Genomic DNA, 26,896 nt, shown 5'->3' with positions numbered 1-26,896 from the left:
TTCGAACTTCCCCGCGTTTCAAAACAGCTGCTAGCCCACGTGACCTAAGCGCGCTCGGAATTGTTTTGGCTGTCGCGCGCTCAGATTGGCCGGCGGCTCCCTCCGCTCGCCCCGCCCCCTCCCACGTGCGCTCCACTTCCGCTGTCAAGCGGCTGGAACAGCACGTGGAGTGGTAACCGCGGGGTGAGCCTCCGATGCGCCGGTGAACCGACCCGCCTCTGCCCCCTTCTTTACTCCAGAGACCCGCGCCTAGGCCACCCGCGCCACGGCGTCAACGTGTGGTGGGACTCCGAGTGCGAGGTGGGTGGCGTGCGATTATTTTGGGTTTGTTTCTTCTGCGGGTCACTCCGCGGTTTGTATTCCCACGTTAGAATGGAGGCGCGTTTTGATTACTTGGCCGCGTGTATAATGGTGCACGTGATACGCAGATGAAGCCGTTGCGTTGAGATATCATTTGTGATGGATAGGTCGTTTCTAAAAAAAATAATAGCTCAGTGGACTTTGGGGCCGTCCATAAATGACGTCACGCACCTAGGGGGGGGGGTCAGACATTTGTGACGATGGGGGGGGTGTGAGAAATGTGACGTCACATCAAAATGCGCTACTTTAAATATAGACAACACGTTCTACTTAATCTAATAGACTTTTTAATAAATGTTTTCTCCTACAACATCAGAATGCAGCGCCACATTAAATACGCACTACAATGACAATAGTTTAAAACGATTTGAAGCGTGTTTTATTTTGGGGGGGGGGGGGCAGAGCTTTGTGACGTAATAATTGAGGGGGGGTCTGACTTTTTGTGACGCCGTGTGACGAGGGGGGGGGTCAAAAATCGCGTGACGTCATTTATGGACGGCCCCTAATAGCTCAGTGGACTTTACCTCGTAAGATTTTTGTTTAAGTTTTGTTTTATTTATGTTTTTTGGAAGTGATTTGTTTACCTTTTCTATGCTTTGCAATCTGTGTCGTGTTTTTGTTGTAACGTTCTGACCCACCCCGACTGGACATCTGTGAAAATACTTTATAGCTCATCGGATTCCTCCTCCAGTATACCGACTGTAATCACAACGCTCGTGACGTCACTCCACGGCGACCAGCCCCCCTCATTAATATTCATGAGCGGGTGACGTCACTCATATAGAGTGCTCCCTCCCCCCTCGCTAATAATCATGAGGTGACGTCACTCCTTTGAACAGCCCCCCTCAATAATGAGCAGGTGACGTCACTCCACAAGGACACCCTCCCCCCCATTCATAATAATAATTAGCAGGTGACGTCACTCCACATGGGGGGCCGAGGCGCCTCCTCCCCCCTCCTCAGCGTCAACTCTCAACCCTCACTACAAAGGGCAGAACCCTCACGTCACGTGATCTCCACAACGCTGTTGAGACGTAGAAGTAAAAAGGACGTCATGATGAACAAGGGATGATAACCTTCAAATGAAATAGGTCTGTGTCACCGCGCCCTTACAGAGTGCGCACGAATGCATGCAATGAACATATCACGTCGCGATCTGATTTTCGCCTGCACGTTTCAGATTGACTGCAATACACCCGTCCTTGGACGGGCAAAAGGCGAGTTTATAATCATACCATCGTGGTATCCGCTCACTCTTGTTAGAGAGACGACTCAAGGTGCGCGAGGAATCGCAGAGAAGCGTGAAGGCAGCCACGCCTACAGGTGCCCGAGCTCTGCGGTCCTCTATGGCCGTGATATCCGGTCACTTGATGAGTTGTTTACACTGGGAGGAAATCCGGAGCACCCGGAGGAAATCCACGCGTGCGAGCGATGGGGAAAACACTTCGCCATACCAAGGGTGGCACAGTCGGGTTTTTGCCAATCGGGTTTAATTGTCTTTTTATATTAAACCCGATCATCTGAGATTTGGAGAAATCCGGTTATGGTTCTAATTGCAAACCAACACTCGCCAACTTCTCAACGATGGGCTTCCATCCATTCCAAGCTAAGGAACTCACGGCGCCCGACGGTTGTGGAGGAGAAGCTCGTGTTCATCACGACCAACCTGCCCGCCGCATTCTACGACTACCCCGTGCCCGACGGCCCCGAGGACGATAGCATCAGCGACGAGGAAGCAGCCTAAGCCTTGCTCAGAGTTTCGTATTCATTACACCAGGGTTAATTCCCCGAAATCGGGTTAATTGTATTAAGAAAAAAACCTGATGCCTGCCGCTGGAAAAATCGGGTTTTTTCCACCCATGCGCCATACAGGACGGAAGAGGTGGAGAGTTTCCACATCCCTGCAAGACGACTATTCGAGCAGAGACCACCTGGTGGACGCGCACGGGAAGGGAGTTTAAACAACATCTGTGCAGTGATCCATCAACCCTCGTTACTGCCGCTGCTGGATTACTGCAGCACACGTGCATAGGGGCCGTTCATAAATAACGTCACGCACCTAGGGGGGGGGGGGGGGTCAGACATTTGTGACGATGTGTGACGAGGGGGGGGGTTGAGAAATGTGACGTCACATCAAAATGCACAACTTTAAATAAATATAGACAACACGTTCTCCTTAATGAAATAGACTTTTTAATAAATGTTTTCTCCGACAATATTACAACATCAGAGTGCAGCACCACATTAAATACGCACTACAATGACAATAGTTTAAAGCGATTTGAAGCATGTCGCCATACCAAGGGTGGCACAGTCGGGTTTTTGCCAATCGGGTTTAATTGTCTTTTATATTAAACCCGATCATCTGAGATTTGGAGAAATCCGGTTTAATTGGTTCTAATTGCAGAACCACACTTCGCCAACTTCTCAACGATGGGCTTCATCCATTCCAAGCTAAGGAACTCACTGGCGCCCACGGTTGTGGAGGAGAAGCTCGTGTTCATCACGACCAACCTGCCCGCCGCATTCTACGACTACCCCGTGCCCGACGGCCCCGAGTACGATAGCATCAGCGACGAGGAAGCAGCCTAAGCCTTGCATCAGAGTTTCGTATTCATTACACCAGGTTTTAATTCCCCGAAATCGGGTTTAATTGTATTAAAGAAAAAAACCTGATGCCTGCCGCTGGAAAAATCGGGTTTTTTCCACCCATGCGCCATACAGACGGAAGAGGTGGAGAGTTCCACATCCCTGCAAGACTGCTTTCGAGCAGAGCCACCTGGTGGACGCGCACGGGAAGGGAGTTTAACAACATCTGTGCAGTGATCCATCAACCCTCGTTACTGCCGCTGCTGGATTACAGGCAGCCACGTGCATAGGGGCCGTTCATAAATAACGTCACGCACCTAGGGGGGGGGGGGGGGTTCAGACATTTGTGACGATGTGTGACGAGGGGGGGGGTTGAGAAATGTGACGTCACATCAAAATGCGCAACTTTAAATAAATATAGACAACACGTTCTCCTTAATGAAATAGACTTTTTAATAAATGTTTTCTCCGACAATATTACAACATCAGAGTGCAGCACCACATTAAATACGCACTACAATGACAATAGTTTAAAGCGATTTGAAGCATGTTTTATTTTGACATGGCGTCATTTATGGACGGCCCCATAGTCGTGAGTGTGATTCTGCGTATAATTATCGTGCAGCGTTGTGAGATGCAATGAGCGTGGATGACGCAAATATGAAAGCTGAAATTATAATTGCTACCACGGTTCGTAATAAAGATGTTTTTTTTGGGTTAGATCGCGTACAATATAAATGTGTCGTGAACCCGCCACCACCCGACACAGCAAATCAGTAGGGTTTGTCACGTAAACCAAACGTGCCACTACTTCAGCACGCCGGTTTGTGTTGGAGAGTAAACCGACAACATTTGACAATTGGCATGAATTCAGGAACGACCACGACGGTCCTGGATGAGAGGCGGTGCACGGCCACCGCCACCCGGCTGACACGAATTGGTGAGGCGGCCCCACTTGATGGGAAGCCGAGCACTGGGTTGGTTCCCTCGAGACCGGCTCTTGCCAGCATTGCTTGACGTGTAGAGCCCTCTTGTGAATACACTGCTGGTTGACTGCCTCCCCAAGCGGAGCCTTTTGGGGCGATTTTATGAAAGCTCAGCGGGGGTAGACATGGACGCTGGGAGCGCAGATGTACAGTACAACAACGCATTTTGCTGCACTCCCCTCTGCTGCCGACCACGTAGCCCCGCAGCACCCCATAGCAACCTGTTGTGCATGGCAGTGGCCCGTTGCATGTGCTCTCCGCACACAACCCCTGGTTGTATTTACGAGATTTGGCGAGATGGGCCCACTCGTTTCGGGCGATTTGGCCAAAGGTGGCTTCTGGTAAAGCAACGAGGGCTTCCTCATGGTCTGATGCTCTAATACGAGTGGGGTTTTGTGACTCTTACAATTTGGATGTTTCTGGCATCGCAGTGCCACTGGATCACAAGGCACTGGACAGGCTCGCGTGGTGGCGAGATGAAACTTGCCAAAGCGAAAAGCAGACCGCGATGTGGTATTAATTGCATGAATTCGTGTGCAATCTGTAAGGGCGCGGTGAGACAGACCTATTTAATTTGAAGGTTATAATCCCTTGTTCATCATGACGTCCTCTTAGTTCTGTCTCAAAAGCCTTACGGAGACCGCGTGACGTGAGGGTTCTGCCTTTTTCGTAGTGAGGGTTGTAAGTTGACGATGAGGAGGGGGGAGGAGGTGCCTCGGCCCCCCCATGTGGAGTGACGTCAGCCGCTAATTATTATGAATTGGGGGAGAGGATGTCCATTTGGTCACCTGCTCATGGGATGCTGGTCGATGTGGAGTGACGTCACGGGCATTAAGGAGATTCCTGGGTGATTATAGTAGGTATAGCCAGGTCACTTCTGAAAAAAAAAACAGCTAAATAGTTCAGTGGGCCTGACCTGGTTAACATAATAAATTGTTGAGGTTTAAAGTTTAATAGACCAATCTTTGATGCTGACAAATTGAAGAACCACCGTTCAGTGTCACATTTGCCATCTATCTTAAATCTGCTTAAAAAAGTTTAACCACGTAGACTTTCATGATCAATATGTCGCCATAATATAGAGTTTTTTTGGGGTTAGATTACGTAAATATATAAATGTCGTTAAACCCGCCACCCTACACAGCCAATTAATCTGGCTGTCGCCTGCTGCAGCTAATTCTAATTACTGGCGAAATGTCATACTCAGATTGTAAATGTTGTAAATTGGCATGTTCTATTTACGTGACAAACCTTAATAATTGGCTGTGTCCACGAGGTGGCGGGTTTAATTACACATTTAAATTTACGCGATCTCACCCAAAAATAACCTGCTTGACAAAACATTTGCAATTGCAGCTGCAGGCACTTTTTGATGACACATTCAATGCCGACTTTTCAAGTCGGCCTATCGGAAGTGCCCGCAGCGCCGAGACGGCCTTTCTGAATGTCTCCAATGGCCTCCCGATGGTTACCGACAACGGCAAATTGTCCGCGTTGCGTCTCCTCGATCTTGCTGTGGCGTTTGATAACTGTCGACTCTGTTGTGATGCTGCAGGGTCCTGAGCGAAGATTCTGGATTGGTGGAGCTTTGCCACTCTGGTTTCATTCATACTCAACGGGCAGAACTTAGAGAGTGTGTCACAACGGCCGGTTGTTATCAACTGTTCGTGTCACTTGTTCAGTGTTACGTCCTGTACTTTTTATCGTCTATGCCGCTGAGTTCTCGAAACTGGTGGACAAACATTGGGTTAACCTTCGCACATTTGCAGATGACACTTTTGGCTGTAAGTACATTGTGAGCCAGATCGCATAACGGCCTCAGCCATTGTTCTTGAACAATGTGTTCTCTATGTTAGATGCTGGATGGCATCCAATCGATTGAAGCTGAATACAGATAAAAAAACAGATGTGATCTGGTTCGGCACGACCTATAGCTTTGATAAGCTGATCAGCCACGGTCCATCCGCTCAATGTGGGTACGACTACCATACCATCAGCTGCCTATGTCCGTAGTCTTGGAGTTCTACTGGCACCTGACCTTCAATCCGCACAACACGTTGCTATGATCTGTAAGGGCTGCTTTTTCCAGCTCTGTAAGCTGCATTGTGTCCGTCAATCCCTGGATGCCAAGGCAGCTGTGCAACTCTCATGCACACTCTCATTACTTCCCGAGTTGACTTATGCAATGGTTTTCTGGCCGGCGCAACAATGAAAGTGATTAATCAGCTCCAGCGTGCCTTGAATGCAGCAGCCAGATTACTCGCTGGCACAAGACGAGATACGATCATGGACTACAGAAGCCCATGCTTTTGAAGACTTTCATTTGCTTTCGGTTCCACAGCGCGTAAAGTATAAGCACTGTCTGTATACAAGTGCCTTATAAGGTATGGCACCCCGTTATTTGTCGGGATTTATGCACGCCTGTCGCCAACGATCAGAAACGACAACACCTTAGACCCGCTGCTCATTGTGATGTCGATGTATCTACTGCATATTGAACTTCTTTCGCACCGTACTTAGCCAACAGTGCTAACCGGAGGTGCGGGGATTTCATCGTTGTTATAGGAACCCTGCCTACGCTTTTCAGAAGGCGGCAGGGCCCCCTGTCGCGTGGAATTCTCGACCCCGACAAACTCAAGAACGAAAACACTGAGTTCAACCGCTTCCGGAGAGACCTTAAAATAAAATTAATGAACACAGCGTGACGTGACGGCAGTGCGCATTAGAGGTGCTATTTGCATGATTTTGCATTTCTTAAATTACTATTTACAATTACATTACGTGCATCAAGATTACTAATAAAAAATAACACGTAGAAGAAATGATGTAGTTCGTGTAGCTTTACCATATTTGGGAAATTGTTCCCCTGTTGTTTCCTGAATGTTTGGCTGACAGCACACGTTTCCATTCTGTAGTCAATTTAATAAAAACAGCATCGGCTGAAAATATTATTAAGAAAATGTTGCAGCAAGCTAATAAGAATCCATACTCTTTGGTTCTTTCGGTAAAGTCACGTAGGTAAAATTAACCCGTAAAAACAAAGTTTTTCACTATAAATCCTTTATATGCGTGGCGGCTAGAGTCCTCTCGTCCTCTGGCTTGAGATGGCTGCCACCTATGGGTCAGATGATTGCCTGCCACCATTAAGCAATTGGTAATTAAATATAATTATTTTTTTCTTAAAAAGTGTAAAGTTATGGAATTTTTTTTCACGAAAATAAATTGTCACGCACAACGAGTCTGTGTGCAAAATGTCAGCTCGATTTGATCACGGGAAGTGGGTTAAAAAACGACCGAAAGATTTGCACGGTCGTAAGCGCGCAAGCAAGTGAACTTAATATAAAGGATTTAATAAAAATGAAAGACCACGACGTTTCGATCGCAACACAAGCAACCGTCATCAGGTGAGACAACGACAGCAAGAAAGCTGCTGTCGTAGGAGGACTGCTTTTCAATTGTGTTTAGTGATTAGCTTGCTGCAAGCGTGGTCAGCTTTAACCCCACGAGTGCTTGTTTGCAGTGCCGACCTGCCACTCGCTCACAATGTCTCTGCCTGTTTTAATTTACTAATTGTGGGGGTTTTGTTGTTGTTGTTGTTGTCGTCGTCAGGGCAGTGACTTTGCACCTTGGAAGTAGCCAACCCCAAGCTGGGATTATCCACTCCACTCCTCGTCTGAGGGCCGTGCCACTTGAAGGTTCTCTCCGCCGGTGGGCTCGGCGGACCGCGCGGGAGGGAGCGACGCCAGCGCCACGCACGACGAGAGGTAGAGCTCGCTATCCGTGATCCTCCCTGCCGCTGTGAAGAAGAGCCGTTGCTCGAAACGTCGCCCGTTGTATACAGTAATGCCCTGGTTTACGCCGGGGGTGCGTTCCTGAAAGGTGTGACGACGAATATCGAAACGACGTCAATCACAGCGGTGTACAGGGTTGATAGAGGCGAAGGATGTTAACGACCTCGTCTGCTATACCGGAGGTCGTGGGTTCGATGCCGACTCTCACGTCTGTATATTTTGCATTTGCATGTTATCCCCGTGGTCGTGGGGATTTTTCTCCGGGTCCTCCGGTTTTTCCTTCCGCATTTAGAATCATACGATTTTGGCTGCTTTCAATTTCCACTTTGTAACCTACTTCGTTGAGCTATCATTTGTGGCCTGGTCGTTTCTGAATAAGAAAAATATAGCTCATTGTGTCTTAGCTGGTGAAAAAAAATTGTTTTATAGTTTGTAAAACTATTATCGAGGCAACGGATACGAATGGATGATGATGTCAGCGACGTAGTGTGGGTTGAGGCGACATAAATTAGGTAGTTGTATTAATCAAGTGGCTACAGTATTTGCGAAACTACGTAAAAGGGGGAGACGTAAATCAAAGTATTCCTATATTTGTTTCCCGTTTAGGGCAGCGTTATTGACAAATGTGCTGTGTTTTTGATCTTTGATTCGAGATTAATTGGCAAGTGTACCGTGCTGACAACTCCCTCGGGGATCCGTACGGCGATATCGACATTCATCACGGGCGCACGAGAGAGGAGATAAGGGACTGAAGGAAAATGTGCGCTTTTAGAAGTGCTCACTATCTTAGTCTTAAGCCTCACCTTACATATGACATACATATGAATAAAAAGTGTGCTGTACTTGGCCCTTCTCCCCCCCCCCCCTCTCCAACCATTATATAACGGAGTGGTAGCTCCTGCAATCTCTCATTTACTTGATACAGCTGTCGTGGCTGTGACGGTTCCACCTGAAGACGGAAGCTTGTGTTGCCTCCGAAACGTCGTGATTTTTATTTTATTTTACTTTTATTAATTTTAAATGTGTTACCTACGTGACTTTACCGAACAAAATCTAAGAATATGAATCCTTGCAGTCACGAAAGCTTCAAATCTAGAATTAAGCTCACTATCTTGTTGGTTCAAGCTCTTCGTCAATCGTGATAATTATACGGTGGCATTAAGGTCCTGTGTGAATTTTCAATGAGTTTTTTTAGCTGTACAACTGGAAGACCTGGTCACTGTGGAAACACACGAGCATTAAAATTCCTTTTGTATGTTAATCTGGCGGTGTCAAAGCCTAATCCGTCGGGCCTACATGCGTATGCTACAGTACAGTGTTTGTGTGCTCACGATGCGCTCACCTATACAGAAGTGAATTCTGGGTGTGTTGTTGACAGTGCTAAAGTCAATTTTGAATACAATGCTGATTGGCGTGGTTGACTATAACATGACATTTGTATCTTGGCACTGTTAATTTGTGACATCTGAGCGCGACAATCCACTGCCTCTTAACGCACCACTGTCCTGTTTCGTTTTGTTGTTCGATTGGCCTTTGTCAGTCCTCGGTGCGTTTAAGGACATGTTTGTGTGTATGTTGAACGTCTGTCGCACTGAACGTCGCCAACCGTGCTACTCGGAGATGAACGCAGAGTTAGCCACACGATTGTTTGTATAATCAGAATTGGAATATTTATTTATACTACAGAAGGAATCCGATGAGCTATAAAGCTCTTTGTCACAAATGTCCAGTAGGAGCGGGTCACAACGCTACAGCAACAGACGATACGAAAACACGATAGGAGTGCAAAGTATAGGAAAGGTATAAACGAATCACTTAAAAATATACAAATACAACTACATTCTTCTTGGTTATTTCGGTAAAGTTACGTAGAAGGGAAATAATAAAATAATAAAAATAAAACATAATAAAATACAATTCTCACGACGTTTCAGCTACAACGCAAGCAGCCGTCCTCAGGTGAAGAACAGGTCTGTCGGAAAGACAGACCTGTTCTTCACCTGAGGACAGCTGCCGAAACGTCGTGAGAATTGTATTTTATTATGTTTTTTTTTATTTCCCTTCTTCGTGACTTTACCGAAAGAACCAAGAAGATGAATCCCTGCTGTCACGAAAGCTTTAAATCGAAATACAACTACATTATTTGTTTCTCTTACCAGGCAAATCCCACTTAGGTATTCATTTATTTTATCGAAGCGACCTACGTCTCTGATGCCAGGTCGCATCAGAGACACATGAAATCCCTCCTGAGTCATTCCACAATGCGGCACGTGGCTTGCCTCGGTCGGGAGCTGGGAAGTTGCCACGTGATGGACACCGATTAGAGGTGTAACAGTTCGTTCGCCTTGCCCCCGAATGATTCGTCTCCCATTCACTTCAAGAATCGATTCTTTCTGTGACATTCTGTGAAGCGCAACGGCCTCTAGTGGCCGCAGGGGGTCACGGGAAGCTACTACAAGCAACTGGCAGTGTACGAGTCACGAAACATTGTTTCTCATGCGTGGTGCGATATCTTGAGCTTAATGATTACATATTTGTGGATGATTTTAGTAACGTATTTAATGCATTGTTATTACTCCCCTCTAATGTTTGTTGGTCGTATTGTGAAATGCCACCGTTTACCCCATGGGTGGGCGGGGCTATCAGTAAAAACTTCCACATGCTGTCCTCTCTTGTAATCAGACGCTGAACCTTATCCAGTGCTCCAAAGGTCACATCGTACGTGAAACAGTGGCGGTGGTGGTGCTTTCTTTAAAGGTGAGAATCTGACGCGACGCTGCTGTATCCTTAACCTTGAGGATGCAATATACCCAACGAGACACGTGAAACAGCATTGCCTGTTTTGTAAATGCGACCTGGGTTACATCAATGTGTTATATAATGTGCTGCTAGGCAAGAGACAGGGAAGTGTGGATATAGTTACGTGACTAGCGCACGAACGTGCGTGCATAAAGTGCAGTCTGCAATTGTAGCTTTCAAATTTCTGCGTTCAGTTTGCTTCCAAACTGTGACGGCGGTAAAATGCAGTCGCCCGTAAAGATTCGGAGTCAGTCCGATTTGGTTATGTGAAGCCCAGCTGAAATTGGGATTACATTCGGCTCTGATGAATTTGTCTCAACCTTAATTATTTTTTATTTGTATGGCACACACGTAGAAAACTTTACGGGATCCTGCCTTAATTTTACAACCTGCAGCTTAAAACGTCCAATTGTATTAAATACCCTTTTCGCTACCAAGATTACCCAAAGCCTCATCTATGAGCGACCAAAGCTCCAATTTGGTAGCTCATGGGCCCACTAGGTGTTGCCACCCGTCCAAGATGTGGTGGCGGTTTTCAACATTTTCATCCTGATGCCAATTTGTGGGGTCGTTGAATCGAACTGTTGGAGTGGGGTAGACTGTTGCAGAGCTGCGTACAGAAACCCAGCTGCATAGATGAGCAAGCGTGAGCAATCCTGACGGTGATATCACGACGACTGTCCATGCATGAAGCAGGCAAATGAGAATGCAATTCTGCCATTCGGGGAGTCAAAGTGTCGCTTCTCAAATGAGCATTGGGAGTGGTGCTGATCTATAATGGTGCTCATATTTATTTTGTGGAGTGAATTATGGGCTGGTAGAAACGAGGGAGATCTTGAACATGGACTTGTATGTATGTATGTCGAACTTCTTTCGCACCATACGTATAGCCAACCGTGCTTATCGGAGGTGCGAAATTGGAGCATGGAGTTGACAGCATGGGCGGCTGTCAGGAAGCCAGTTGCGCAGGGCAAGGCTTTACTGCATTACGTTTTGAGATAAGGTATGGTGCAAGTTGCCTTTATTTTCCTGAGGAAACCCTATGAGGCAACACGCCTCTTACGCAGGAGAGATAGGAATGAGCAACTTCCACAGAGCAAAGGTTGACCCGTGGCCGGCGAGTCGATTTTCTGCTCCCATAACGCTTTACAGTAAAAGCGTTCTTAGTCTCAAGACTTTTTTTTCAGCTGGTGAGGCCCAAAAACCACTCATGAACCATTGCACAGAGGATGCAGGAGAGCCTTGCTCTGTAGGACTTGCATGTATTTATGGTGAACTTCTTTCGCACCGTACGTAGCCAACCGTGCTAATCGAAGGTGTGGGTGTAAGGACAACAAACTAAACACAAAAAGCAGTTCTAAAGAAATTAGTTTTCAATCTCGAGTGGCTTCCTAATATCGTAAGGAAGAGCGTTCCAGACGTACCGCAGAAGCGCATCTGAAAGCGTGCGATGCGGTGACCGTCTTTGTTCGATGGTTAGCCATAAGCCGCTGCTGTGAGGATGACCGGAGTTTGCGTGATGGTTTATGCTCCTTGACCAGATCAGTGAGGCATTGTGGTTCATTTGTGGCAAGCACTTTGTGTGGTATGAGCACGACCTTGAAATCTTTTCGTTCAGTAACCGGAAGCCAACGCAGCTCAGCGAGTACCGCTGAGCTGCATTGTGGGGAGAGGAAGCAGGGCAATTAGAGGAGGCATTTTCATTTGGGAGGGAAGGGGGAAAGGTGGGGGAGGAAGGATTGAGAGAGTGCTGTGAGGAAGGCCAGGTGGAAGTTGATGGCCTGTGACTGCCAAGGCAGAGCTGTGGCTCTGTAAATGACTCTTACGATCTGTGTTGTTTCTGAAGGTTTAAACACTCAGTGTTTGTAAGTCACAGATCTCAATCCTCGGTGTCCACTCCTAAGGTGCGTTGATGTAATAACTCACTCACAGAAGGCCGTGGTGACCGATGGGATGTATAATTGAAAGTTTCTCAGTGGAGAGACTGGCACCTCTCATGAGAATGTCGCATTCCCACCATTAGTTGAGAGCCACCAGTCGAGTTGAGTATATGCCTGTGTTTTGTGTGTTTTGTGTGAGCAGAGAGAGACTCTGCGAATTGTGTTCATTCGTGGCCGGCCTGCAGTGCCCGACAATGCAGGATGGGCGTTAACACTTTACGACTAAGATTAATAACATTCATGCATTAGCTCTGTCCGTCTTTGATATGGGGTCGGTAATATAAGTGGAATTTTAAAACAAAGTTTTGTTGCATTTAGGGACTTGCTCTATAGAAATTGAGCCAAATTTATCAAAGGGTTGCTGAAGACTTGACGATAAAAAAACACCTAACTAAATCTCCATTCAAAACTCATTTCTTCAAAACTGCTTTTTGTGTTTAGTTTGTTGTCATTTCCCCGTACCTACAATTAGCGTGGTTAGCTATGTATGGTGTGAAAGAATTTCAACATACATTCGTACATAAACGGAGAGGCCTCTTCGGCCAAGGCAGTGATGGCACACGCCACGCGCGCCGCGCCTCCCCGTGACGTCATCCCGTCTCGCGACTTCAAGACAAGCGGCGTGTTGGGAAAGCATTCCAGGTTTATATCCAGCGCATGCACGATGTTTTTCCTTCCATGTGGTTTTTATTTTTTTTCCAGAAGGGCCGATGGAGGAGGGACTCGGAGGCGAGCCGGAATCGGACTCCAACGCCTCGCGAGACCTCGCCTCAAACGGCGAGGACCGAGGAGCGACGTCGGGCACCCGCGACCCAGCCCGGCTGGAGGAGGAGGAGGAGGAGGAGTCGAACCCCCTGGATGTCGTCGGTTCGCCGAGTGGCGGTGTGGAGCCCGATGGCCAGGGCAGCGGCTTCACCAGGAAGGAGTACTTGACGATGTTGTCCGTGGCCAGCATCAACTTTAGCTCCATGATCTGCTACGCGGTGCTGGCTCCGTTCTTCCCCAAGGAGGCACGTAACCGTCCAAGTTGCTCTGTTTGTACAAATAGTTGAAATGTTAATTTTTTATTTCGTACGGAAGTGATCGCTGACCTGACTACGGTGTTCAAGAACACGACGTCACCGGTGCGGTGAGTGAGCTGGCGCGTTGTTGTCTGACTCCGGCTCTCGCGGATTTACCGGCGCCTCGTGCTTGTCCCGCTTTTCCCGCAGGCCGCCAAGAAGGGAGCCAGCGACTCGATCGTGGGCCTCATATTCGGCTCGTTCGCGCTCATGAACCTCCTGTCGTCGCCACTGTTTGGCAAATACGTACGTTGCCTTGCAAAAAACGCATCTGTCCCTTGTTTTGTTTGGAGTAGGGAGTAATAATTTTATTTTTAAATCGAGGAAAGCCTCGCAGAGTCTCGGGACTAATTGTGGGAGTGGGTGGCTGACTCCATCCATCGGTGATTGTCACGTGCGAGGAAACCGGAGAAGCTGGAGAAAACCCCGTACAAACAAATAATGTTTGGCACACGTGTCTCAAGCGCTAGAAACAACGAACATTGTAGAATTCAACAGAGAAGCTCGACAAGTTTCGCATCATTGGATTACTAAAACTTGTAAACTTGAAACAAATATTCTTGGTTCTTTCAGTAAAGTCACGAAGAAGGGAAGTAATAAAATAATAAAAATAAAACAGTAACATTCTCACGACGTTTCGATTGCAACACAAGCAATCATCATCAGGTGTGAAAACCACAGCAAGAAAATTTGAAAAAAAATAATTATTGCTGTGGTTTTCACACCTGATGATGATGATTGCTTGTGTTGCAATGGAAACGTCGTGAGAATTTGATTGTTTTATTTTTTTTATTTTATTATTTCTCTTCTACGTGACTTTACCGAAAGAATCAAGAATATGAATCCCTGCAGTCACGAAAGCTTTAAATCAAAATAAATAAAATTTTAATTTTTTAAGATTCTTGTGACAGCTGTGATGAATTGTGGTTCAAAATGACAACATTTGTATTTAATATTTTATACTAGATGTATGTTTGTCGCTGGGCAGAAGTTTGACGGGTCTAGCTTGTTGTGCGCTGTAACTGGTATCGACCAAATGTCCCAGTATTAAAAAATTCGACTGAAAACAAATAACTCAATTGTGGGATTGCACTTAGCAACACCGTCCCTTCCTGCAAAACCTTTGCAGGACCCTCCTGAAAAAGAGCCTTTAGGCTCCGTGAGGCTTTGCTGGGTAAATAAGCATAAAAATATTAACAATAAAAAATATTCCATTATGGTCCCCAAATTTAAGTTTGGCTCCTTGACTGTTTTGACTTTGTAGAATGGAGGTGTTGGTGTCTCGTCAATCGGAACATTGTCTTTGTTGAGGAGCAGGCAGAAACGGGGGTGGGGGGGGATGGAATTGTGCTGACGGGTGAATGTATTATTGACGGAGGAGGAGGGTGAATTTGTTATTGACGGAGGAGGAGGGTGAATTTGTTGTAGATGAAGGAAGCGGAGGAACGGTGAATGTGTTGTAGGCAGCGGAGGCGGAGGAGGAGGGTGAATGTTTTTTCCACTTGTGGACAGATCGTCCACATCGGATCCAAGTTCATGTTTCTGTCGGGGATGCTCGTGTCGGGGACCTGCACGATCCTGTTTGGGTGAGCCGGATCGTCGCCCGAGGCTGGCTCAGCCCATCATCCCTCAACAGATCATTCGTTACATACTGCTCAATTATTATAGATGTACATGGAACTAAGAGAGGCCGTAATATAACAACGACAAAAATGATGGCTCCTTTTTATGCAGGAAAGACTCCGTTAGTCTCGAGAACTTTTCCCCCAGCGGCGGTTGAGTAATTCTGTTGTGGAGACTCATGCTGGGTGCCCCGGCGGTTGTGAATGCAGACTCCTGGACGAAGGCCCCAGCGGGAGTGTCTACATCGCCATGTGCTTCGTCGTGCGCTGCATGGACGCGCTGGGCTGTGCCGCCTCCACCACAGCGTCCTTCACCATCCTGGCCGGCACCTTCCCTAACAACATCGCCACCGTCATGGTGATCGCGCGCGCGCGTGTCTGTGTGGATCACCTGTGAGTGTGCGCGTCACCTGTATGTATGTATGTTTAACTTCTTTTGCACCGTACGTCGCCAACCGTGCTAATCGGAGGTGCGGGGGAAGGACAACAAACTAAATATTTAAAGCGGTTTTAAGGAAGTTAGTTTTTAATTTGTGTCACCTGTGAGTGAGCGTCACCTGTGTGTGTGTTATACAGGCTGGGCTATTCTCTGTCTGGGTGAGTGAGTAGTGTGAGGTCTTCTGTAGTGGAGACCAAGTCTCGTTTAATACTCAAATTACCTGGTCTCTCATGGGGTCTCTGGACAATGGACTTACACCGGTTTCTCACGTAGAAGCTGAGCCATGCTGCCGACATGACATCCCCGCGCAGTGAGCGAGTCGACAAACTTACAGCAGACACGGTGACGCTGTGTTCTCGCAGTGAACCTACCGATGTTACTTGACATGGTGATGCCCCAGTAACCCTACCCGTGGCTCTGCTTGGCCCCGAGCCAGTTGTCTTGAGTCCAGCGTATCACCGTTTGGTTCTGACTCAGCACGGCAAGTAGCCAGCGGTTGTCACCTGCACCACGAAGGCGCTGCGCTGACTTTGCGCGGATAATCGACTGGCTGGCTTTTCACGCAGTCTATGCACGCAGCTCAACTGAAGGAAGACTGGCGGTACATCCAGCCCCGCTACTCGGTAGTTCCTCCACTGCTAGACTGACAGAACCCCAGTACACCCAGCCCTGCCGTTTGCTAGTTCCCCGCAGGTTCAGGGTGCCGCCGGTGTGCGGCGAGATGTTAACTAGCTCGCCTCGTATACAGGAGGCCGGGGGTTCGATCAGGACCCTGACGCCTCTATATGTGGAGTTTGCATGTTCCCCCTGTGGCCGTGTGGAAATATTTTTTTCTGGGTCCTCCGGTTTTTTCCCTCAACATTTAGAATCGGCATCACGCGTTCAGAGTCTTTGGAATGCTATACATTTCCACGTGATAAGCCACTTCGTTGAGCTATCATTTGCAGCCAGGTTGCTTCCGATAAAGAGCTACATAGCTTAGTGGGTCTTACCTGGCGAAATAAAACATAGTTTTGTTTGGTGCGCGGCTGACTGGCAGGGCTTCCTGGAGATCTTCACGGGCCTGGGCCTGGTTCTCGGTCCCCCCGTGGGCGGCTTCCTGTACGAGCTGTGGGGCTTCAAGTTGCCGTTCCTCGTCATCGGCACCTTTGTGCTGCTCATGATCCCCATCAACCTCGCCATCCTGCCGCCGCAAGGTCAGTGTTCGACCCTCGGCATAATAGACTCCCCAGGGGCGCGTGAGCAAGAACGCTAACGGTGCGTGCAGGCCACGTGCTGGATTTATGCAATGAGGAAGTGAACTCTGAAATCCGAGTTTATTGCCTGATTGAGCTCAAAGCAGTTTACACGAAGCGGTCGGATGTTGATGTTGAATTCGGTCATGAAATCTTAAGCCACTTGTGAGCAGCTTCATCACTCATAATTTGATCCGCTACACTGGCAACATATAATTAATATCTTTGTAAACATGACAATCTTGTCGGGTGGTGGAGGGGGAACCAAAAACAAAACATGGATCTTTGTATTGGCCATGGAAACCTACAAGTGAAGTATATTGTCAAAAATGCTGCAGTGATATCCAGCGTCATCTTTGTGAAATGGGCACAAATTATATGTAGCACCTGGCACACGAAGACAAATAGAATCATTATTATAATTCATGCAAATTATGTTAAATTTTGACATAGACCATGCCCACTCTGTCACGAAGCAGAGAAGGCGGCTTCTCACCTGCATCAGCTCCTCCCACCACTCAGCTAGCCCTACCCTCTGCCCGTATCATGAGCCGAGCATGAGGCCAGAAAAAATGTTTAATCGGTATAAAACCACAGGAGCTTCGGGACAGCCTTTCTGTAACCACCGGGTCTCTCCTGGCCAAACTCGACGGACGACGTTGCAAAAAAACGATTTGTGGCGCCTCCTCCCAGATTCGGTGCCGAGCAATGGCTCGTTTGTGCGGCTCGTGATGCTGCCGCCCATCGTCGTCGTCTCGCTGCTCATCTGCTCCTTGGGCAGCTCGCTCGGATTCTTCGACCCCACCTTCTCCCTCTTCCTCTCCGAGCAGGTGACTTTGCGTCCCACGTCACATTTCCCGTCGACCTCCTGATCTCTCATCGCCTCCTCCGGCGCCTCTTGCGCACTAACAGTCCCTCACCGTTCGGCGTCTTGTGGAACTCTGTCGTACCGATCGGCAGAGTGGCCGCCGGGCGTAGCGGCAGTGTTGGTATCGCGTGGTTTTTGCCTCGCGTTTGGATGTTTGCAGTTTGACCTGAAGCCCGGGAAGATCGGCCTGGTGTTCGCGGGGCTCTGCATCACCTACGCGCTGAGTTCCCCTTTCATTGGATACATCAGTGACAAAAAACCGGTGAGTGTTCAACCGGGCTCAACGAGTGTGGCGAGTTGACCGTCTGAGCCCAGCCACCAGCGGTTCCACATTTTAACAGATGCGATTTGAATATACCGGTCGGAAATGCTAATGAAAAAAAATCCAAATTGATTTGCATAATAATTTTGATTCCCCTGATTGTTAGGTCACATGCGTGTTAATTTAATAAACGTGTTGCAACTGCTTCTCCACGTCGGGGTGTCTGGTTTGAGAGGAGTTCTTGAAAAACTTGGTAACGAACACGTATTATATATTCTTCAAAGATAAACCGTCACAATACACTTTGCTATGTATCGTATCATCTCCCCACAGATGGCCACACGATGAACTGATTCCACCCACTTAAGTCCTCCTATTCCCAACAACAACAATAACTGACTTGGTGGACATTGAGATGTTGTGGCTTACCAGGTTCTTCCAGGTCGCCCCTCGTCTCCGGCTGCTCCTGCCCCTGTGAAGGTGTCTCCCTGTCTCCTCCGTGTCATTGATTTTGTTTGCAGCATCTGAGGCGCCGCATCATGGCGATCGGGGCCTTCGTGTCTGGCATCTGTTTCTGCATGCTGGGCCCTGTGCCGTTCCTGCACATCCCCACGTGAGTTCCGTCGCGTGCCTGCAGAAGAGCGTCGTCGTCTTTGTTGTTTTGAAATTTATTTTTGTCTCCCAAGTTAAGTGGCCAGGCGGATCGGGTCACAGCGCTGAGCCGGCACTGCTGAGATCCTACATTCAAATCCAAGTTTGACCTGGCTGGGATAAACGTTCACCAATTGTCTGTGGACATCAATTGGCTGAAAACTTCTTCATATGTAGAGAACTGCAGAGCAGTTTTTGGCGCTGGCTCGCCACCTGGCAGTCTTCGAGCTTGGTCTGTGGTTTCTCAGCGATTGTGAGATGCAATTCGCATGTAACAACACTATATATACATACAACATTGATCATGAGATTAATCATTAGATTCAACAAGGTTCTCAAGTTTAGTGAGTTTTGGTCTCAGCTGGCCACCAATCGTTGCATTGTAATTAATCTAAATTGAATAAAACCAACCCCATTTTGGTGGTGTTTTTTTGTGTACAGTCGTTCCTGTCAGGCCATTAACTCTCTACGCTTGATTACCCAGTTTCATCGCGGGTGTGTGGTTGAACCCTGGATTAAAACCCAGGCTATCATTTGTCATATTGTAATGACGACTTTGCGCACTTGTGTTGAGATGGTTTCTTTACTAAGGAGCCACGTGCTCACGCTCAGGACAGGCGGAGACCTCCACTGCAACAGCCCCGAGTTTCCCACGCATCTCCCTTATGTACGGTCCGAGGCCACGCCCCCATTCCTGAACCTTCTCGCTGGCTCTAGACCGCTCGCTCTACCAGCAGACTTTACCATCCTCTTCCGTCACCTGGCCATGCTCCTATTCTCGATCATTCCCGTAGCCACCAGTCCATTCGCACTGCAGGCTGACTCCCCTGTCATTACCTCCCGTGGCCACTAGTCCACTCACTCCTTAGGTAGATTCTACTGTCATTACAGAAGAGCTGTATAGCTCAGTGGGCCTTACCTGGTAAAAACACAGTTCAGTTTTAGTTTAGGGTGGCCCGGGAGACTGTGAACCTTTCGGGGGACCCTCTTCTTCTCTGCTCGTGCCATTCATATCCGCTGGCGGGCGCCGTGTGTGCGCGTGCCGCTGCTTCCCTGTGGCCGGTGCGAGCAGGCAGTTGTGGCTGCTCGTCGTGGTGCTCTTCGTGCTTGGAGTCTCCATCGGCACGGCCATCGTCCCCACCTTCTCTGAAATTCTCTCCATGGCCTAGTGAGTCGGGAGGGTCAGGCTGGGTACGTTCGCCGGGTTTCGCTACCCATCGCGCGCCCGGTGGGTGGTCGCACGAGGATGGAATGTGGCTCCGTTGATGGAGCCAGAAGGGCTCGTGTGGTTGTTGTGCAAGTCTACGGTTTAACACCGTTGTTCAGTCCACAGACAAACCTTTATATGATAAGGTTCCAAAATGAAATACATAAAGGTGGCCATAAATACTTTAAAGGGGGGTGCACTTGGATTGGTATTGCATCTACACTTGCGTGTTTCATCTAGACTGCCTGTGTCAAGTCTTGTTGCACAGATTGAATCGCTCTATGGCAGTCAGGAATGTGGTGTGTGCTATATTCATTCTAACTGCATAAGGTTTTTCGCGGTGGCTATAGCACCAAGCAGGAGTGTAGTACCTGACTGTCCCGGGAGACCGGCATCTGTAATGGAACCTGTATCTGCCCCGCAGTGAGAATGGCTTCGAAGAGGGTCTGGGTACGTTGGGCCTGGTCTCTGGCCTCTTCTCAAGCCTCATGTCCTTCGGGTGAGCCGACGGACGCTGCTAACAAACGCTCATCTGCACGGCCCTTACCCCCCCACCGCTTGTCGCGTTTGTAGTTACCGGCCGAGGAGGGTCCCGATCGCTCGACCACTCGATCGCTGCCTCATCTAGTTCACTCAGACTTCCAGTTCCAGCTTCGGGGCTCTGCCGTGTGCGGGTCAACCGCTCAACACTGTGCATAGTTGTTTTGTTGGGCAGCTTCGCATGCAGCAGGGGTGGCGCACGCGTGCTAAAAACGTGCTGAAACGGTGTGGCCTATGATCGACCTTGGCCACGCGCCGGTCTGTTTCGTCCGACTCAAGGCAATTTGGCTAGCTGGGGCCTACGCACGAGAGTAGCTGAAATTCAGTGGAGAAGTAAGACACTGCTGGTCCCTGTCCCCCGGGCTGACTGGCACCAGCGAGTAAGTTACGAGCCGAGCGGCGGCAGTGGTTGGGATATAATCGCCTCGCTGTGAGCCACGAGGCCATGAGCCGCAGACACAAAGGATTGGCCTGTACACTGACAGATGTCAAACATTCATCCCCCGTCCCGTCGCCATCATCTTCATATTAGCATTAACCTGCGTGTTTTATGAATAGTTGCTTCTCATTAGCAGCTGATTCAATGAGACGAGCCCTAGACGAGTTTCAACATCCGCGGCTCCGGCAAGATGCTGCCTGAATAAGGCCGAGTGAAATCAAACTCTTTCAAGGTGTTGCCTTAAAGAAATGAAGCTGCAACAATACATTGCTTCAGAAGACTGTGGCATGTATGACACTCGTAATTTAATACCCACAATCCACCACTGCAGCATTTGTGTACGTTAAACGTTAGCATTTATGTCCCATGTCTTAAAAATGATCTGCCAACCCCGCAGAAAAAAGTAAGTCGACGCCCAATCGGCTCGTAACCTAATTGATGTGGAAAATACCAATACTGTTGATGCATTACCCACGTTCCACAAAGGCAGCACACGATATTATTTTGAATACCATTGCTATCAACCCATACGGTTTACCCGTATTCTTATATAGAAATTTATTTTTCTTTTTTTGTGTTTCTGCCTTGTGATGGGACTTTGTCGGATGAACGTTGAGATCTTTGAGGGCACGGGGTAGACCAATAAGGTCTGAATTGGTCTGTAATAAGGTAGGCACTGACAAGGGGTTGACCGGTAGGGAATAGCGACATCGATTTTCAGTTGCGCGATAACGGTTGAAACACCCTCTGGCAGCCGGGTGAACGTGTAGCTTTGGGGGAACTCAACTAAGAGTTCCCCAAAACTACACGTTCAGCCCGGCTGCGAAATTGAAGGTGCAGGGGAAGGACATAAAACTTAACTGTGTTTTGTGTTTAGTTTGTTGTCCTTCCCCCCGCACCTCCGATTAGCACGGTTGGCTACGTACAGCGCGATAGAAGTTCAACATACGTACACACACACGCACAGTTCAACTTTTGTGGAAACAGCGCAGTGACGGCCGCCCCCTTTCCGTGCACCCCAGGAGCTTCGTGGGCCCCACGCTGGGCGGATTCCTCAACGAGCGAATCAAGTTCAAGTGGGCGGCCGCCGTGCAGGGACTCTTCCTGCTCGTGGCGGTGAGTGGGGACGTGCATCGCTCCACCCCAGAGACGGCACGCCCGGCCGTGGGCAACGCGGTTTAACCCCAACTCGTTACGCTTTGCCGCGGAACGTTATGAACGTATGTGGAACTTCTTCCGCACCGTACGTAGCCATCCGTGCTAATTGGAGGTACGGGACAAGGACAATAAACTAAACACAAAAAGCGGTTCTAAAGAAATGAGCTTCCAATGTAGATGTAAACGTGCGTAGCTCCAGTAGCTTCCTAATATCAGAAGGAAGAGTGTTCTAGACGGCTGCAGAAGCGCATCTGAAAGCGTGCGATGCAGTGGACCGTCTTTGTTCGATGACTAGCCAAAGAGGGTCACTGCATGGGTTAAAACCTGGCATATAAGGAGGTCGTGGGTTTGATTCCAACCCCCTGACGCCTGGAGTTTGTGTGTTCTCTCTCTCCGTGGTCGCGTGGATTTTAATCCAGGTCCTCTGGTTTTTCCCTCCACATTTAGAATCAACATGCGTTTTGAGTATTTGGCTGCTATAAATTCCCGCGTGATATGCTACTTTGTTGAGCTATCATTTGTGATAGCCAGGTCACTTCTGAAAAGGACCTCACCTGTTGAAATAAAAAATATTAATGAAAAATAGTAAGAATAAGCTCCTCATGTGTGTGCTTTGAGCATAAAGGGGAAAGCTCCTGGACCAGTTGGTATACGTTTAGAAATGGCGGCCAAATGTGAGCACATGCCCCCTCCCTCCTTTGGCTGCCCTTTCATCAACAGTCTTCAGAATCAGAATATTTATTTATACTGAAGGAATCCATCCAATGAACGAACACGTTCCTTCGGAGTGGGCAGGTAGGGACTTGGTTGGACAGCGCATTCGTGCGATCCGTGTCACGCGGCGCAAGCTGCGTGGGGCGGCGCGTCACGTGGTGCTGAGCCCGCCCGAAGCGCTCTGTGAAATACAAATCGAGGGCGTGGCTATGCATGACAGACAGACAGACAAATAATCCCTGGTGGGCAGTGTGGAAGCTGTTGTTCCTACCTGTAGGAGTGGGTCAGAACATTACAACAACAAACAATTAAAAAGCACGATCAGAGTGCAAAGTATAGGAACGGTAAACAAATCACTTACAAATATAAAACTAAATAATGTTTTATCTTACGAGGTAAAGTCCACTGATGTATTAACTTATTTTTCAGAAGCGACCTCAACGAAGTGGCTTATAGGTAAATGTATAGCAGCCAAATACACTAAATGCATGTTTGTAAATGTGGAGGGTGAAATCTAAGGACATGAAAAAAATCTACACGACCACGGGGAGAACACGCAAACTGCAAATATACAGGCATAAGGGTCGGGATCGAACCCCCGACCTCTTGTATACCAGGCGAGGGAGATGAAATTACACCACCGTGGCGCCCCTTAAATAAATCATGTAAGTTCAAATTGTGTCATCAATTCCTGAGCTTGGAAAAAGGCAGCAAAACAACAACAACAAAAACAGTCCCAGACCACACCAAGACAACACACAGTCCCTCAATAAAATTGAACATTAAAATGGAACTTTCAATAAATTATTCTTGGTTCTAAAGGAAAAGTCACGTGGAAGGGAAATAATAAAATAATAAAAATAAAACTATTACATTCCCACGAATAATAAACCCACAGCAAATTTTCTTGCTGTGGTTTTCACACCTGATGATTGCTTGTGTTGCAATCGAAACGTCGTGAGAATTTTATTGTTTTATTTTTTTTCATTTCCCTTCTACGTGACTTTACCGAAAGAGCCAAGAATATAAATCCCTGCAGTCACGAAAGCTTTAAATCGAAATTTCGATACATTGTTAAGAATACATCTTCTTTGTCCATTGGCTCAAACAACATCCCTTGAGATGCATCCTGCCCAAATCCACGATTATTGACGGGCAATATGACCAGTGCCATGTGCGTTTTTGTTATTGCGGATAACAAGAGCCGCGGGTATGAGCCATGATTACTGTTGATGTCTGTCCAGGTGTCTCAACGGTGCCACTTTTGCTGTACTGCTGTCAGTGGAGCGAGCACAGCCTTGCCGTGTTCAGAACCAGAATGTGTCTTTATCCTGGAGGAATCCGATGAGCCGTGAAGCTCTTTTGCATAGATGTCCAGTCGTGTTACCAGACACTCGGAGTGAATTGAGTGGAATGCTAACACTGTTGACCCGTTTTGTGTGTTTGTTCCAGGCTTGCATTATGTCCACGTATTACATCTGTGTGGCCAGATGCAAGAAAAGGTACGTGTTATTGTTTTTATTGATATTATTACTATGAATCACGTTTGTTTGCCCACGAAAGCCTCAATGAGTCTTCAGACATTTGTGTAATCTCTATTGAATACCTCACAAACATGAATACCTAACAATAAAATATAGTAAAAATATAGTAAAGCAATGAAAAACGTTTACATGAAGGCAAACACTATAATCACACAAGAAACAGATGATAATGCACAAACTTTAATCACCATCAAATAATAATTTCCCTGTAGCATAAGTCGGCTGGGCAGAATATCTTTAGACTGATCGATCATCATACAGCTACACTTAACAGAAGCATTAAACAGATAAAAGGGCACCATTGTACTGATATGTAAATGGGTGACAATATATGTGGGATGCCATCGCAAGTGACGTGATAATTCACTCTTTCCCCTTCCGAGATATCTGCAAGTTGCAGAGTGGGTGTCCCGTTCACCGCCGCATCTCAGAACGCGCAAGTGGTTAGCGTTCATTTTACTTTGAGAGTTGCATAGCGCCGTTGTGTTTAAAGACATTGTACTCACCGCTGAGAACTGCAGCGACACAACCACAACTCTATGATAGCTGGTGCCAAACTGTGCCACATGCCCTCCAGCCTGGCCTTCTGGGAGCATCGGTGCATCTTCCAACCTGAAAATGACCTGAATACGTACCGATAAAGTTATTTTATCCAAATTAAAGTTGTTGTTTTTTTGGGTTAGTGTGCCTAAATATAAATGTGTCGTTAAACCCGCCACCACCCGACACAGCCAATTAGTGTTTGTCACGTAAACAAAACGTGCCAATTCGATACGAGTTCAGCACACCGGCATGTTGGAGAGTAAACCCACAACATTTACAATTCGAGTATGATGTTTTGCTGGTGGTTACAACAACGACGGTTCCACCTGAAGACGGAAGCTTGTGTTGCCTCCGAAACGTCGTGATTTTATTTATTTGTTTTCTTTTTTTAACCTACGTGACTTTACCGAAGAAACCAAAGAGTATGATTTCAACAACCTTCATCCGGTGATTAGCCAGAATATTTTAGTTTTTCTTCCGATTCCGCTCCGATGACGTACACGTACGTACACTCACCTAATCTGAATGGGAAAGTGCTAACTACCTTGTTGAATGCTACCTGCCCTCTGACTGCCCCCCCACCCGTCCCCAGACACCGTGAGGCTCAGGAGCGGAACGAGCCTTCGGCCGATGAGACCAGGCCCCTGCTCTCCGAGACTCCACGCTGAGCCACGACGGATGGGCAGAGAGAGGGAGGGAGTGGACGCGTGTGGAGGCGGGCAACGGGGAAACGCTTCCACTGCGGGCAGAACGCTGGGACGAGCAGGAAACACGAATGTGGGAGAGTCGGGCCTTTACGAAATTTGTATGAAATGCAGTCGTGAAAAAGAGTGGAGCCATGGAATTTTGTTTTACTCTGCGCATACCTCCACTAGCTTCAGTCAATCTCAAGTCCGTTTTCTGTACAAGTGAGACTTAAGGGAAATACGGTCGTGGTGAAGCGTTTGCTCATCCCTCCAAAGCGATTTGATGAAATAGAGTTATTGTTGCACCGTCACTTGTATTGCTTCTCGTAATTTTTTCTGCAGTTTGCTGAATTGCGTTTACTCAGTTTGCCTAAACGGTTAATTAACGTATCAATTACATATCGTTTGTATTAATAGTAAACGTGGAATGCTATTAGTAACATATGATGTGAACGTGAGAGTATTTTATTTATTAATTGAGATATCGTTAAATGCCCCATTTCGCGAAAATATGCGCAGAACTTGTTACTGTCCTACTTTCCCTGCCTCCTTAACAGTTCAGTTGCATGTTCATTCTCGGCGAGTTTAATGGGGTTTTTTGTTTTTACCTAATGCTCCACTCTATTTTTCACGGTGGCCACTTCACCATCGAAGGCCCAGGAAGACTCGAGAAAAAACAAGCGCTTGTGTCTTCTGATTTTTACAGCACTTTTATCGCTCAATCATGCCGTATCAGAGATGTTGTAGTTTTGTAACAGAGGAATAATTATAGTCGTGGTTTATCACGAGTGTGGCCAAGAAGGTGGTGCGTGGGTGTGTTGTGTCTTTGGTGTTTGGAATGGGTGTGTGCACGTCCAGCCGTCTTTAGCATACGCCCGTTTTGCTGTGCACTTGAGGTGCTAGGGTGGTGAGATGTTAACTACTTCGCCTGGTATACAGGTCATCGGTTCGATCCTGACCCTAACGCCTGTATATTTGGAGTGTGCGTGTTCTCCCCGTGACCGTGTGTATTTTTCTCCGGGTCCTCCGGTTTTTCCCTCCACATTTAAAAACATGCGTTTAAGTGATAAGCCACTTTGCCGAGCTATCATTTGTGGCCAGGTCGATTCAGTGGGCCTTTCCCAGTAAAATAAAACGTTCATTTTTTTCTTCCTCCCGTTCACGTTCGATCGCTATGGGCTCCATTGCCGTTACGTTTAGAGAAATTGTCAGAAGTTAATCGGCTTTCCCGTACTTAAGCAATCCAGGTTGTGTCGTGGGCTATCCAACACGAGCTTGAATCTTTGTTTCTGAGAAAACACAGACTTTATAGTGCTTGTCACGCAGCTCATGACAGCACCGGTGAGATGTCACTGTTGAATCACTACGTGCACTACGATGAATCGTGGATGCTGCCGTAGTTCAGTGGGTAGTGCAACTGGGCTTGTCAACCTCGACGTTGCCGGTTCAATCTCCCGGCACG

General features: G+C 47.6%; 2 protein-coding genes across 2 annotated transcripts in view; one reads left to right on the top strand and one right to left on the bottom strand.

Moving 5' to 3' along the window:
- LOC133344260 (potassium voltage-gated channel subfamily KQT member 5-like) overlaps positions 1 to 26,896 on the bottom strand; it is a 479,339-nt gene that overhangs the window by 343,634 nt on the left and 108,809 nt on the right. The window lies entirely within an intron of this gene.
- On the top strand, positions 160 to 26,583 carry LOC133344257 (MFS-type transporter SLC18B1-like). Its single transcript, XM_061554333.1, has 16 exons — positions 160 to 300; positions 7,545 to 7,699; positions 10,409 to 10,483; positions 13,168 to 13,475; positions 13,677 to 13,772; positions 15,039 to 15,112; positions 15,359 to 15,506; positions 16,627 to 16,783; positions 17,516 to 17,652; positions 17,851 to 17,952; positions 18,474 to 18,565; positions 19,676 to 19,771; positions 20,235 to 20,309; positions 21,812 to 21,905; positions 24,114 to 24,163; positions 25,341 to 26,583. The coding sequence occupies exons 4-16, from the start codon at positions 13,176 to 13,178 to the stop codon at positions 25,414 to 25,416; spliced, it is 1,497 nt and encodes a 498-aa protein (XP_061410317.1). The 5' UTR covers positions 160 to 300; positions 7,545 to 7,699; positions 10,409 to 10,483; positions 13,168 to 13,175; the 3' UTR covers positions 25,417 to 26,583.

The sequence above is a fragment of the Lethenteron reissneri genome, chromosome 19 (assembly GCF_015708825.2).
Source record: "Lethenteron reissneri isolate LAM-NWPU_2019-01 chromosome 19, ASM1570882v1, whole genome shotgun sequence".
In the NCBI taxonomy this organism is placed as follows: domain Eukaryota; kingdom Metazoa; phylum Chordata; class Hyperoartia; order Petromyzontiformes; family Petromyzontidae; genus Lethenteron; species Lethenteron reissneri.
The sequence above is the reverse complement of the archived record's forward strand: the minus strand, read 5'-3'. Positions and strand labels throughout refer to the sequence as shown.

What these genes read in the sequence shown, in the direction of transcription:
- LOC133344257 (XM_061554333.1), top strand. Translation starts at nt 13,176, where the DNA reads ATGGAGGAGGGACTCGGAGGCGAGCCGGAATCGGACTCCAACGCCTCG. An exon ending in CCCTCTTCCTCTCCGAGCAG is followed by an intron (nt 17,653 to 17,850) that starts GTGACTTTGCGT and finishes GGATGTTTGCAG; the next exon opens with TTTGACCTGAAGCCCGGGAA. An exon ending in ACATCAGTGACAAAAAACCG is followed by an intron (nt 17,953 to 18,473) that starts GTGAGTGTTCAA and finishes TTTTGTTTGCAG; the next exon opens with CATCTGAGGCGCCGCATCAT.